The sequence below is a fragment of the Sus scrofa genome, chromosome 13 (assembly GCF_054392235.1).
Source record: "Sus scrofa isolate SSC_HxYL_T2T_F1_AM1 chromosome 13, Sscrofa_HxYL_maternal_Yorkshire_Landrace_v2.0, whole genome shotgun sequence".
NCBI lineage: Eukaryota > Metazoa > Chordata > Mammalia > Artiodactyla > Suidae > Sus > Sus scrofa.
The window spans coordinates 207691691-207706793 of NC_139395.1; the positions used below are offsets into that span (position 1 = coordinate 207691691).

At 38.2% G+C, this 15103-nt stretch overlaps 1 protein-coding gene across 1 annotated transcript in view; it reads right to left on the reverse strand.

Annotated features, from left to right (window-relative positions):
• LTN1 (listerin E3 ubiquitin protein ligase 1) overlaps nt 1–15103 on the reverse strand; it is a 98737-nt gene that overhangs the window by 27239 nt on the left and 56395 nt on the right. The window contains exons 27-30 of the mRNA XM_084991873.1: nt 14339–14559; nt 12570–12764; nt 10922–11089; nt 10268–10331 (exon numbers count right to left, since the gene is read on the reverse strand). Coding sequence (XP_084847999.1) covers nt 10269–10331; nt 10922–11089; nt 12570–12764; nt 14339–14559 — 647 coding nt within the window. The 3' untranslated portion in view covers nt 10268. The remainder of the gene's footprint in view (nt 1–10267; nt 10332–10921; nt 11090–12569; nt 12765–14338; nt 14560–15103) is intronic.

Sequence of the window (15103 nt, forward strand, 5' to 3'; positions counted from 1 at the left end):
TTGTCTACGTCAAAGGCACAATCTCCTTCTGGCCAAATTTTTGTTATAAACCTAACTCTTGCGCTTAACTTTTTTTGATTGTTTGTTTGTTTGTTTTTTGGTCTCTTTAGGGCCGCATCTGTGGCACATGAAAGTTCCCAGGCTAGGGATCCAATTGGAGCTGTAGCTGCCAGCCTACACCATAGCCACAGCAATGCCAGATCCAAACCATGTCTGCGACCTACACCACAGCTCACGGAACGCCAGTTCCTTAACCCACTGAGCAAGGCCAGAGATCAAACCTGCGTCCTCATGGATACTAGCTGGATTTGTTACTGCTGAGCCATGACAGGAACTCCACTGTGCTTAACTTGATAAAGGCAATTTTTTGCTAAAAATGACTTAGATTTACAATAGCTACAATAGGGAGCTTCTGATACATCAAAATTAATATATTTCAAAAGATCTCTAGAAAAATTAGTCGGGGGGAAACCCTAGAGAATTCAACAGTCAACTTTTTTGGGGAGGCCACACTTGCAGCATGCAGAAGTTCCTGGGTCGGGGACAGAATCCCCACCACCACAGTAACCAAAGTCACAGCAGCAACAATGCTGGATCCTTAACCTGCTGAGTCATAACAGAACTCCATCAACAGTCAACTTTTGATTAAAAAGCTGAGGCATCAAAATGAAACAATGACTCTTTGAAAGCCTCTCTCAAAACACCAGTTTGTTCCATTCAAACCTTCTGAAACTCACCCTCCTCGCGCCTTTTCTCTCTACCCAGCTGTATCTTCACCACCCACTAACACCCCTTCTATCCTCCTGCAGCTTCTTTTTTTCTCATACCCACGGCATGTGGCAGTTCCTGGGCCGGGGGTCAAATCCGTGCCTCAGCAGTGACCCGAGCCGCCACAGAGACAATTCCAGATCCTTAGCTAGCTGAGCCACAGCAGGAATGCCCTTTTGTACCGTCTTTTACCTCCAAAACAACTAATACCTTCCTCAAAGTTTTTCTTAACACAGATCAATCACATTATATAATATCCTTTCAAAACTATCAGACCAGAATGCAGATCTAAAGACACTGATATTTGAACCTTGGTTTGGAGTCAAGTTGAGAACTTGAATCAAGGATTTTCTTAACCTCAGGAAGACAAATTTGTACAGAATTCAGGATTTTGTTAGATATTTATCGTCCTGGATTACTAGGTCTGTATCAAGCTGTTCATTTAATTATCAGCTCCTCAGATGAGAGAAAAATGGTTAAAAGTAGCAAAATCAATGACAACGAAACGCACACACAAAACTAGGAGATAGTTTAAATAACTCAGCTCTTCATAATTTAAGAAATTGAAAGTTAAGCAAACAGGAAATGCACTACATAAGGCCATTTCAGATGCCTTTCCTTTATGAAAAGTCTTAACAAACAGCAACCAAAAAAAAAAAAATCAAAACGATAAACAAACAAACAAAGAAGATGAGTAATTAGCAGACTCCAAAAACAAACCCAGGAAAAATTTCTGACAATATTCTGGAGTATCCCCAAGAGCTAACATAAAGACAGACAGCCTTGTCCTTTTTTTTTTTTTTTTTAAATGGACTCAGAAATGCCAATTTAGATGACCTCCAACACGTCATTCAACATTTCAAAAATCTAGGAGTTCCTGTCGTGGCGCAGTGGAAACAAATCCGACTAGGAACCATGAGGTTTCGGGTTCAATCCCTGGCCTTGCTCAGTGGGTTAAGGATCCAGCATTGCCATGAGCTGTGGTATAAGTTGCAGTCATGGCTTGGATCTAGTAATGCTGTGACTCTGGCGCAGGCTGGCAGCAACAACTCTGATTAGACCCTTAGCCTGGGAACCTCCATATGTGTGGCCCTAAAAAAAAGACAAAAAAAAAAAATTTAAAAATCTAGAAACTTCTGACCTTCAAGATAAAGCAGCTGATATCCAAACAAAAATAAGACCAAACGGTTCTCTGTTCTATGAGAAGTGAGCAGCTGTGATTAATAATACTATAAACAGAAGGACCAGGAAAAGAATTAACGTCCTATAATGGCTAAAAAACGGACAATTATCCATATTCTCTCCAATGATGCCACTCCCAGAAACATTAGCATTTAATAATTCCTCAACCTTTTTCTAGACTCCTAGAGATATAAATATAATATGAAAAATAATGCACAGGAGTTTCCCTTGTGGTGCAATGGAAACGAATGCGACTAGTATCCATGAAGATGCGGGTTCGATCCTTGGCCTCGCTCAGTGGGTCGGGATCTGGCATTGCAGGGAGCTGTGGTAGCTGTAGCTCCGATTTGACTCCTAGCCAGGGAACTTCCACATGCCGCAGGTATAGCCCTGAAAAAAAAAAAAAAGAAGAAGAAAAAAAGGCACCAAAAAAAAATACACAGACATGGGTAACTATATCCAGTAATAGTCCTAGTGGCGCCACCATAGAACATCAGATCCCTCAGACTACTAAAACTACTCCAATTGTGGCAATGTCTGACAATCTATATTATTTTGGGATCATTATCAGAACATAGTACTTCACAATACAACCACTTCAATAGACAAGATTCTGCTTAATAAATGGAACTGCCAGGTAACATTCACTCCAGGATTATTTTTTAAAATTCTGGAAAATGCTACATACGACCAAAGTATAGCTGATTTTCACATATAACTACACTATGTGTGATCCAAAAAAAAAAAACCAAAGGATAAGTTATGATTCTAGAATTTTTATTGGCAAAAGATCTCAAGACACAGGTAAAGTATCTGGAACTGAGTGTAAGAGTCCAGATTAGGGCATTCCCTTCGCGGCTCAGTGGTTAACGAACCCGACTGGGATCCTTGGGGATGTGGGTTCGATCCCTGGGCATTGCTGTGAGTTGTGGTGTAGGTCGCAGATGTGGCTCGGATCCTGCGATGCTATGGCTGTGGTGTAGCTCCAATTCGACGCCTAGCCTGGGAACCTCCATATGCCGCAGGTGCGGCCCTTAAAAAAAAAAAAAAAAAAAAGAAAAAAAAGAGAGAGAGAGAGAGTACTGACTAATTCTTCCTAGATCATCATACACTGTTCTGTTCATATGTACCTGCAGGGTTAGGCCAGCACAGCCCAACATAACAGCCACTATAACGATCATTTGAAATGTGCAAGTGTGACTAAGGAACAAAATTGTAAATTTTTACTTCATTTCAACTAATTAAAATTTCAAAATGGACACTGGCTCTACTTATTGGAAAACATTTAAGACTGTTTAGAAAAAACCTGATATGTGAATTTGCTTCTTGAGCTGTAAACTTTCTGAAATATAAATACCAATCGAGTATTTCTGATCAAAATTTCCTATCTAAATTGAAATGGGCTATAAATTTAAAAAACACTGGATTTCAAAACTTAGTATGTGGGAATTCCCTGGTGGCTCAGCAGGTTAAGGATCTGGCATTGTCACCGCTGTGGTTCTAGTTGCTGCTGTGGCACCGGTTTGATACCTGGCCTGGGAACTTCCACATGCCACGGGTGAAGCCGAAAACAAACAAACAAATCAACATAAAAAAGAATGTAAAATATCCAACTTTATTTTTTCTTTTTATAGCCACACTTGCAGCTTATACAAGTTCCTGGGCCAGAGGTTGAATTGGAGCTGAGCTGTAGCCTATGCTACAGCCACGGCAACACAGTATCTGAGCTGCATCTGCAAACTATGGTACAGCTTGCAGCAATGCTAGATCCTCAAACCCTGAGTGAGGCCAGGGATCGAACCTGCATCCTTACAGAGACAGAGCTGGGTCTTTAACCCACTGAGCCACAAGAACTCCTCAACTTTCATTAGATTTTGAAATAGTATTTTGGTTACCAAGTTCAACAAAACGTGTTATTAAAATTAATTTCACTGGGTTCCCTGGTTGCTCAGCAGGTTAAGGATCTGGTATTGTCCCTGCTGTGGCTTTGGGGTTGCTGCTGTGGTATGGGTTCCATTTCTGGCCTGGGAATTTCTGCATGCCACAAGCATGGCCAAAAATAGTAATAATAATTTCACCAATTTCTTCTTAAATTTGGCTACTAACAAAACTTAAAACTGTACATGTGGCTCACAATACAGTTCTACTGAATGGTACTTGATTAGTCTATTCTCTAAGGAAATGGCTGTCAACTGAGGGCAATTTTGCCACGCAGGGGACACTTGACAATGTCTAGACGTTTTTGGTTCTCACAACTGGGATGGTATACTAGCATCGACCTGCTAAAACATCCTACAATGCACAGGACAGTCCCCAAAACAAAGAATTATGCAGCTCAAAATGCCAAGAGTACCGAGATTGAGAAACTCTGCTCTAACGGTTTTTCAACAGCATGGCGTGCATCAAAAATGTGTTGCCTCTTAGAGCCTATCCTTTATTCAATAGCTTATTCTCCTTTGCATTGAAAAACTGCATCCTAATCAGCTGAACTATCTTCAGAATTAGTACTTAGTTTCACCTTTAAATCTGACTGTATCAACCACAGCTAACATCACAATGCTACAAGACTGAAAGCCTACTCGCTAAGATCAGGAACAAAACAAAGATATTTGCGCTCGCCACTTGTGTTCAACACTGGAGGTTCTAGCTAGATGCCTGATAAAAGATCCAGGTTGGAAAAGAAGTAAAACTATCTCTACTGCCAATGACAAGATCTTGTATATAAAAAATCCTAAGGAATAAACACACACAGAGAACTAATAAGTGCAGCAAGATTGCAAAGTACAAGATCAATATGCAAAAGTAAATCTGATGATAGCATATAATGTGTATTTGTACTTTCTCCTCATTTTGCGATCAACTGGTGTAGCCCTCTCAAATCCAGAAACTCTCTTAACTCTAGCTGATGAAAGATATTTCCGTGATTATGGTTCTGCAGTTTAGAAAGTCCATGCCCAGAACAGACATTTTCAACACTCCAGCACACTAAACTCTTATACTCATTGCTTGTTAACGGGCCTTATCTTAAAGAATGAAAAGGAACAACACTAACTGACTATACACTAACTACACCAGAATTTTTTAAGTATCCAGTACCTAACCAGATAGGCTCAAGTGGTCAAACTTACAATCTTCTATAGGACATATCGTACTGCTAAAAAAATAAAAGACTAAATCGATATACTGTGGCGTTTTTGAAACAGCACATCAATATGGAATGCCATGAAAACTGAGATTTCTTAACCTCCTCAGATACCCCTATAAAATCTGGATAACAAATACATATAAATGATATGATGCCTTGGTGCTACCCTAGGAAGCTGATATCCTTTAAAAAAAAGTCATAGGAATTCCTGTCGTGGCTCAGTGGTAGTGAACCTGACTAGTATTCATGAGGACTTGGGTTTGATCCCTGGCCTCGCTCAGTGGGTTAAGGATCCGGTGTTGCTGTGAACTCTAATGTAGTCACAGATGTGGCTCAGATCCCCAGTTGCTGTGGCAGTGGTGTAGGCTGGCATCTGTAGCTTGGATTCGACCCCTAGCCTGAGAACCTTCATATGCTATGGGCACAGCTCTAAAAAAGACCAAAAAAAAAAAAAAAAATTACAGTATATACATTTTAAAAAAAGACATTACTAAAGCTATTGGAAACAGCTGACCCCATGCTAAACAATTTGATCAACCCAAAGTCTTTTGCAAGGAATTTTTTTTTTTTTTTTTTTTTGTCTTTTTGTCTTTTTGCTATTTCTTTGGGCCGCTCCCGCGGCATATGGAGGTTCCCAGGCTAGGGGTCCAATCGGAGCTGTAGCCACCAGCCTACACCAGAGCCCCAGCAACGCAGGATCAGAGCTGCGTCTGCAACCTACACCACAGCTCACGGCAACGCCGGAGGATCGTTAACCCACTGAGCAAGGGCAGGGACCAACCCACAACCTCATGGTTCCTAGTCAGATTCCTTAACCACTGCGCCATGACGGGAACTCCGCAAGGAACTTTTAAAAACTGGGAAGAAAAATTCCATAGAGAGGTTCAAAGATTCCATCATAAATATATAATTTTTTTGCCTCTAATTTTGAAAACAAAACAAACAGAGAATAACTGGACCGAGCCTCCTGGTCACACTAGATAAAACCTAGGATGGACACTTGCCTAATTTTCCCATTCGACATCTCGTACAGTTAATGACAAATTGGCCATGATAGTAAATAAGGGGAAAAGAAATTCTTGGATAGCAGAGGATGTGACTACCCCAGAAAAGTCTTGAAAAAGAGCAAGAGTAGAAAACTACCTGTCTACTCTTCAAGATTAAATATAAAGCTGATTTTTAAAGAAAAATTTGTGAGAGTTAACACAGATAAATAGACCAATGGAATGGATTACAGAGGGCAGAAACCAACACACACACAAGGAGATTTGGCAGTCTAAGAGAGGAGGCCCTACAAAGTCAATGGGTGATGGCAGACTAGTTAATAAATGATAGTCTGAGAAATGGCTATCAATATGCTATAGAATTCGACCTTACAATAGCCACAAAATTTAGTTTCAAGTGAATTAGGTATATTTTGAAATTCATAACTCTTAGAACAAAATATAACAGAAGATTTTTAAATTTTCTCAGGGAAGGAACAAGTTTTTAAACCTAACACAGAAAAAACTCAATCATAAAGGAAAAGAATGATAAATGTGACTAAAAATAACTGACAAAGTCTGTAGAATTAGGGACAGCCACAGACCATGTTAAAGCCAAGTCACATACTAGAAAAAGCCCTGTAAGAGACAAAGCATTAGGATCAACAAGAATATATGCAACCTGTGGCAAAAACAGGCATATAGAGAACATATTCACATACACACAAACAACCAATAAATATCCTGGTATCCAGCAAACTACAAATTAGATATAAAAAGAGCTACCATCTCACAGCTCTGAAAGGAAAACTTTTTTTTTTTTTCTTTTTTTAAGCTCTTTAGGGTCTCACTTGGGGGATATGAAAGTTCCCAGGCTAGGGGTCTAATGGAGCTACAGCTGCCTGCCTATGCTGCAGCCACAGCAACAAGGGATCTAAGCCGCCTCTGTCACCTACACCACAACTCATGGCAACGCCAGATGCTTAACTCACTGAGCAAGGCCAGAATTGAACCTGCATCCTCATGGATACCAGTTGGATTCATTTCCGCTGTGCCACAACAGAAACTCCAGGAAAACTTTTTTAAAAGTCTGATAAGACTTCATTGTACTACCATAAAAGTAATGAAATTCACTGAGTAATTAAAAAAAAGAGAGAAATGTCTGGGAAAATATTATAGAGCAAAAAGATAAAGTAGGAATATGTATTTTAAAAAATAAAAAAATAAAAGTCTGATAAGACCAAGAGTTTTGGTGATGATGTAAGAAAACCAGAATTTTCTTACACTGCCATTGGGAGTGCAAACTTGCACACCACTTTGGATGGCAATTTGACAATATCTGAAATCACAGAGTATCTACTACCTGAAATTCCATTTGGGGGCATCTGGCTGGAATATCTAGCACATTTACATGAGAACACATTATTAAGAATGTACACTTGCAGCACTGTTCAAAATGGCAAAAAAGAAGAACTGAAATGACCACTGGTGAGCGAAATGGCAAGCAAACTTATGATTCTGAACAGCAGTTACGCTGGGTGAAAAGGGAAGTTACGAAAGAACACTTGCAATAGGATATCGTAAATATAAACTTTGAAAAAACTGCTATATATTATTTACGGATACAAACATGTGGTGAAATATAAAATCTTAAATAGGAAGGAATCACACCAACCTTCAGAATAGTGGATTAGCTCTAAGGAGGGAAGGAGGAAATGGCATCAGGGAGGAGTACAAAAGAGTAACATTTTATTTCTTTAAAAATCAGAAGCAAATATGGCAAAATAGTTTATGAAGAGTACAAGGGCATTTATAGTATTATTATGTATATTTGAAGTATTTCGCAATTAAAAAAATTTAATGGGCACATATGGTATAACAATCAAATAATAACATTAATTATTCACACCACAAAAACCTGTCAGGTAATAACATTAATTGCTATTAATTAAGCCACAGAAACTTATGTACATACATTACAGCAGATGATAAATAAGAGTTAAAAATAAATTTTAAAATTTGCAATTTACATTACGGTTTTAAATTAATAATTTTGCTTGTGGGCTTTGAACCTCATGCAATTTTAAGATGTCCTTATGCTAGAATTTTAAGAGATGCTCTCAAGTTGTCAAGGCTATATAAATAAACTTTAATGTGGTATTCTGAACTTCAGTCTTATTTTGGAAAGTTTTTTTTTTTTAGCATATAAACAATAATGAGCTTTACATTTATATTTACAAATCTCAAAGAAATGTGCTAAGAGTCCTAGGTATGAAGAGTAAGGTATCCCACTTAATTATAGTGTTTCACACCAAGAACCTGATGCCCTAAATAATAACGTGGAAAAATAATGCTCCATTATTTCCTTTTCTTTTCTACTTGGGGTTGGGTCAGAAGCCTAGCTGTACCAATATTGGAAAAGTTATAAATAAAGTCTTATTATAAAACACTTTTTTTTTTCTTGGAGCGCACCCGGGGCATGTGGAAGTTCCTGGGCCAAGGACTGAACCTGTGCCCCAGCAGTGACAAAGCTGGGTCCTTTAACCTGCTGAGCCACGGAGGAACTCCTGTAAAACCATTTTTAAAGGAAAAGTGTGTAATTTTCACAGAGGAGTAACACAATCCTTTGGGTTTACTATGTCAGAGAGACATAGAAAGTCAGACAATGTTTTAAGAAAGGGGTTAAGAAGAGGTAGTAGAATTTTACTATCTGCCCTTCACTTCCTGACTCCTTGAGCCTCAAGGCTGTAAGATAATAAACACTACAGAGGGAAATTTAGGAGACAGACAAAACTGGGCAGGACACTGCATCTACAAATATATCTTTAACCCACACATAATACTTCACTCTCCACTACAATACTCTGACCACATTCATACTATTTCAATAATACCATTTTACCCAGTTGATGGTAAGCAGTACTTTTATTTAACATGAGTTGCTCTTGGCCAATCAAACATTTCCAACAGAGATGATTAGCTGATCCTTCAAGTAACCTTGCTCTTAGATATGCTAATATTTTCCATGTAATGGAAGACTGCAATAAAATCATTCCAAGTTCCAAACTTCCACACTTTCATTCTTTGGGCACAATTTTTAAGGGCAATAGCGCTGTGACAAAAGGCAGTTTTTCACTTAATGCCATTTCAGCATGTTGTACTGAATTTTACTTAGTATCAAAATTCTTAACTTGCATTTCTGAAGGCTAGAAAAAAATTAGCTCCCCCAAATCTCTAATTTAGCGTAACTCTGACCAGTAAGAAGAGCAAAATTTGCTTACAAAATTGAAAGCCTCCTACAACATTTGCACATCCTTTGTTTTTCCAACACCCTTAAGTTTCAGAAATAACTCATTTATTTCTTTGCTCCTGACAGAGAAATTACTACTCTGCTTCATGACTAAAATAATCTAATTCCTATTTCTCTCAAATTCTTACCCCCTGGAGACTCATCCCAACTGAGTAATAAATTCACTGACAAGTCTGCAATTCACAAGGAAATTCTCTTACAGTAAAAGGTCAGTGTCATGAATTTAATTTTCTGAATTTCATAACCCTTGATAAATGGAGGCACCTTAAAGTTCAGTTTATACTTTTATATATAGGATTTCAGAGCATGCTTTAAATAGCTTAAGATAAGCTATATTAATAGCTTAATGTCATTTTATCATTAAAATAATCTACAAATATCAGTATACTAATTAATTTTGTGTCATAACTAACAAATAAGTCTTAAAATATTTGTTGTAGGTGTAAATCAATTCTCTCAATTCATTTGCCTCACTTGGACTGTTCTAGAACACAGATTAACAAACTGGGTTTATCGGTATAATACAGTTGTACAATGCGTTCACAAATTCCAATTCTGTAATTTAGGAATTTCCATATTTATTTTTAAATATACAAAGAGATTAAACTATTAATATAAATATTTTCTCTCCAATATGTAATATTCTTATGTAAAAGAAAACGTTTCCAAACATTTACAAAGCAATCTAAAGGTAAGTAAACCTGATTTTAGGATCATTACATTAATCAAAATAATTTTCCAGATAAGGTCTTATTCGAAAGTAATGCTCACTCGCCTCCTCAAATCAACGCTTGAAGATGAATCCAAATCCACTGTCTTTGCCTGATTTACTTCAGGATCATTTCCAATGTGAAAAAACAAAAACAAAAACAAACAAACCTCAGAAAAAGGTCTCACGACAGAGTGGACAAGTGGATTTGTTGCTAGACGTGAACCATTTGTACTGAAAAAGAAAAGTTTATTTCAATGTTAAAAGAACTTCTAAAATTGTCATTTTGCATATACATCTCGAGCAACTTTAAAATGATAAAGTAAAAAAGGGTGACTACTGAAATGTTTGCTCCCTCCATTAATCTCCAAAATCAGCACAACTCAGCATTCCTTCCAAAGGCCACAGTGTGACGCCTTCCGCCTAGGCTCATGCACCAACCATGAGGGTACGTAAGGAAGACTCCCTTCTGAAGGAACCGAACACATACTGACTTCTTCTCAATATGATGTTTAAAAAGAGCAAAAAGCTCTGATGCCAAGTGGCTACCAGTTCCATTTTTTTCAGTTTCCTCTACAGTGTAGATTTTACAGGACCATCTATCTATTTCTTGAGTGCTAAGAGCTACTTTAGAAACATCCACGTATTAAAGTGCTTTGATGCCACTTCAGTAAATGACCATTTTTAATGTTTCCCATTAACTACAATGAGGAGTTTAACATCCATTGTGTTCCCAGGTTAGATATCATATATATATATATATATATATATATATATATGATACACATAAGAATACAAATAAGTTAATTTCTCTTTAGACTTACCAAGCAGGCTGAATGGAACTTTTTCTTGCATGTCCTACAGGCTTTTTTGGGAAGAGAATAGTTGAAGCCGTGAATGACCGAGAAACAGATCATGCAATCTTCAACACCCTCAAAACGTTTGTCTACATTATTTTTCCACAATGCTAAGCCTTCCATAATACTTCCATTCTGTTAATAAGAAAAAAATAAAGTCAATATACACTGAAAGCCACCAATGTCATTTTTATTCAATTTCACAATTTTTTTTTTTTTTTCTGTCTGTTGTCCTTTTAGGGCCTCACCAGCGACCTCATGGATTTTAATCGGGTTTGAGCCACCATGGAAACTCCTCTTACTGCTTTTGTTTTGTTTTGTTTTGTTTTTGGTCTTTTTGCCATTTCTTGGGCCGCTCCCGCGGCATATGGAGGTTCCCAGGCTAGGGGTCTAATCAGAGCTGCTGCTGCCAGCCCACACCAGAGCCACAGCAACACCAGATCCGGGCCGCATCTGCTGCCTACACCACAACTCACTGCAACACCGGATCCTCAACCCACTGAGAGAGGCCAGGGATCGAGCCTGCAACCTCATGGTTCCTGTCAGATTTGTTTCCACTATGCCATGACGGGAACTCCCATATCTCACAAATTTTAAAGCTGAATTATAATTTGGAGAGAAAGAGAATCTGCTTGGCTATGTTCACAATTCTGGGTTTTATGCCTATTGGTTTTTACTTCCGAAGTATTAGGAACCAGATATAATTTTTTCCAAATTAAAGGCAGGCTTGAAAGAAAGGCTTCCGCCTCAGTTTTCAAGTTTTACAGTCTCAGCATGTTGTCTGACGAAACATTGGAGCTAATGAAGTCATTTGGATAGGTTCTCCCAATTTTTAACTAAAAATGATGAAATTAATTCTCTCACCTTCTCAAATGCTGATTTGTTCCAGCTCTACAATACTGGTGAATATACTTGTTTTAAAATAATTTTTCTTCACTGTAGAATGCCTGAGATCCAGCACAATGTGCAAACAAAACTAAAGAAGACTTATCATTTGTTTAAAGGGCACGGGTATTTGCAAGTACTGGGATTTCTCTAACCACAGGAGAGCTGATCTATATCTTACAAAAAGATTCTCTCTCAAAAACTTTTTAGTGTTGTCTGACATCATCTACAGTATTAATGAGGTAAAGTCGATTCTTCTCAGGCACCAGAAAAAAAGTTTGGAGAGCCTTAAAAATTAATACAGCATGGCAGGCTCATGTCATTTAGGCAAATAAAATATCACATCCATTTCTTTTTTTTTTTTTTTTTGTCTTTTTGCTATTTTCTTGGGCCGCTTTCGCGGCATATGGAGGTTCCCAGGCTAGGGGTCCAATCGGAGCTGTAGCCACTGGCCTACGCCAGAGCCACAGCAACGCGGGATCCGAGCCGCGTCTGCGACCTACACCACAGCTCACGGCAACGCTGGATCGTTAACCCACTGAGCAAGGACAGGGATGGAACCCGCAACCTCATGGTTCCTAGTCGGATTCGTTAACCACTGCACCACGACGGGAACTCCCCATTTCTATTTAAGCAGAAGAGATATAGTTTAAGTTTTACTGCCCTTTCAAATAGGAAATTGGCACTATCTCTCTAGTTTGGGAAGCCAAGTGTGTATGTAGACGCCTACCTGGTGGGTGAGGTAAGTGCTTAGCTGTAGCATCCAGTTCCGCCACTGCTGAACAGCCACGCCAACTCTTTTCCCACTTTCTACTGTTATTGAACCCAATGGGTAATTCGAAGGCAGCTGTATTATAAGTTCAATAACTATGTCCTCAATAGTATAAGTGGCCATGACTTCCCGAGTAGTAGCTCGAGCTTTAACCTGCCACAAATGAAAGGTGATTTTTTTTTTTTTTTTTTGCTAAATTTCTTTCTTTCCTATCATTCAAAAAACATCCTGACTGGTTGACAACTAGCAGCTAGTTCTCCAACACAGCACAGGTAAACATGTTTAATTAGCTGACGTAAGATATTTAATAGAGAGGTTCAAATGCCTGTCATATTTTATAGTGATGTTATAACATGCAAAGATGTTTCAAAACAAATGTAGTGCTCAGAAAATAGTATGTTTATTATATTAGGCTTGTCACATCATAGTTTTTGCATAGATCAAGAACAGAATGGATTATTATTAATTATTCCTTCTCTTCCAAAACCAGCATATCAAATACCACTTCTATTCAGATGTCTTCCAAACCTTTCTCTACCACAGAATTCTCCTGAACTTTAGAGCCAACCATCAACTGCCAAAACACTTATATCTGATCTTGATTTTCTTACTAGCATTGCAAACTCAACATAAAACACAAATTATCGTCCTTTACAAATTTATTCTTCTGCCTTTCCTATTCTATTTCCAGGCTGAAAAGCACAGCACCAACTTAAATTTCCCCTCTATCTTACCCCAGATATTAATTTAGTTTCAAGTTTGGATATATCACTAAAAAATCTCTCACATCCCCCGCCCATCTTTAAGGACGAGTCTCACGGATACTACCTCCCCCAGGCCCCCTTCAAAATGTGCAGGAGACCAAGAGCCTCCCTAATGACTCATCTGAACTCAAGCTCCATGCCAACAGCCCAGGTTATGGGTTTCAGTCAGAGCAGTTTCACAGATTATAACTGACAGCATCACTGCCTCAAAAGAAAACTGTCAGTGCCGAACTGAGGACCAAATATTTTAGATTGTTACTTGAGGCCTTTGCCAGTGTGGCCCTAATCCATCATAGAAGAAGTTTGTTCTCTCCATGAATCCTACTTAAATGAACACTGCACTATCCTTCATTTCTTAGGAAATCACAAACATTACATTCTCATCTTCAAGTTATTTGCTACTGCCATGCTATTTTCTCTATGCCTCTATGCGTACATGCCTTTCCCCTCATTTTTCCCATAACAAAATCCTACCTCCCTCAAAGTAACTTCCTCCATAAAGTCTCACTAAATGCCCTCAGCCAGAGGAACTTTTCCCACTCTGACTGCAGATGAATCTTCCTCTCAATGGAAGCTTCCAGTTTCCAATGCAAAACACATTATTAGTATTGTTCTTTTCCCTTTATTAGATCCTATATTACTATAGGACAGGAACCTGACCCTTCCAACTTGTTCATTTTGCAGGTGAGTGGCACACAGAGCCTGGCATCTGTAGGTATTCCAATATATATTTTGAATTAACTAATGAATGTCCAAAACCTATTTGGTAGGGATAAATGAAATTATAACATTATTTCAATCTATGCATTAATTTGATATTTGATATAAAGAATCAGAAAATAAAATGAATAATTTCTGTACATTCTGAACCAGGAGCTACAACTGTGATGATTCCCACTAAACCAGACAGACATAACCAATATTGAAACAACTTTTCTAAAAAAAATTCAAGACAATACTAACCGTCATGCCATTAAATAGCTGTGTACTTGTTTGCACAGAAGATATTTCTTGAAAAGAAAGAACATTGCTAACATACTTGCTCGTAAATCTATCTACAATATTGAAAACACGTTTCTCACTACTATTCCACCATAGCCTAACCATGGCAGGCAAGTCTTTCAGTGTCATATGATAGACTGAACAAGCCAAGTGTGGGATATGGTAGGGAAGAGTTGAGGTATCTGAGGAAAAAACAAATTCTTAGTTAGTAACACACATTTCTTAGAGAGAAAAACAGACTTATATTAGTATTTTCCTTAGAAAATCATCTTTAATAACACGAGTGCTAGAACTCATAAAACAAACATACCAAAGAAGCCAGAACTCTACAGAGCATTTAGCTTTCTCTCGCACATTCAAAATCAACAGTTAGAATGGCCAAGAGTGAAGGTCCTGGATAACACTGAAAAATCTGCCTCGAAAGAGCACTCTATACTTCACATGAAAGATCACAAACAAATGAAACAAACAAACTTTAAAAAGGAGGAAAATTCCTTTTTCTTATAAATTATGAGAGTTTGGCCTCCTTTACTCTTCCTAGAGCTCACTGATGTGGTATACAAAAGTCCCAAAATCCCACCTCAGTATGCACAGGACCAAGTCCCATCCTCAGATTTCCAAGACATTTTAAAAATTCCTGTTCTCAGGAAATCACGTAGAATGCTGTAATACAGCTAGATACATGCATATTTATCCCTTCAGCTAAAATGTGAGCTCCCAGAGTAA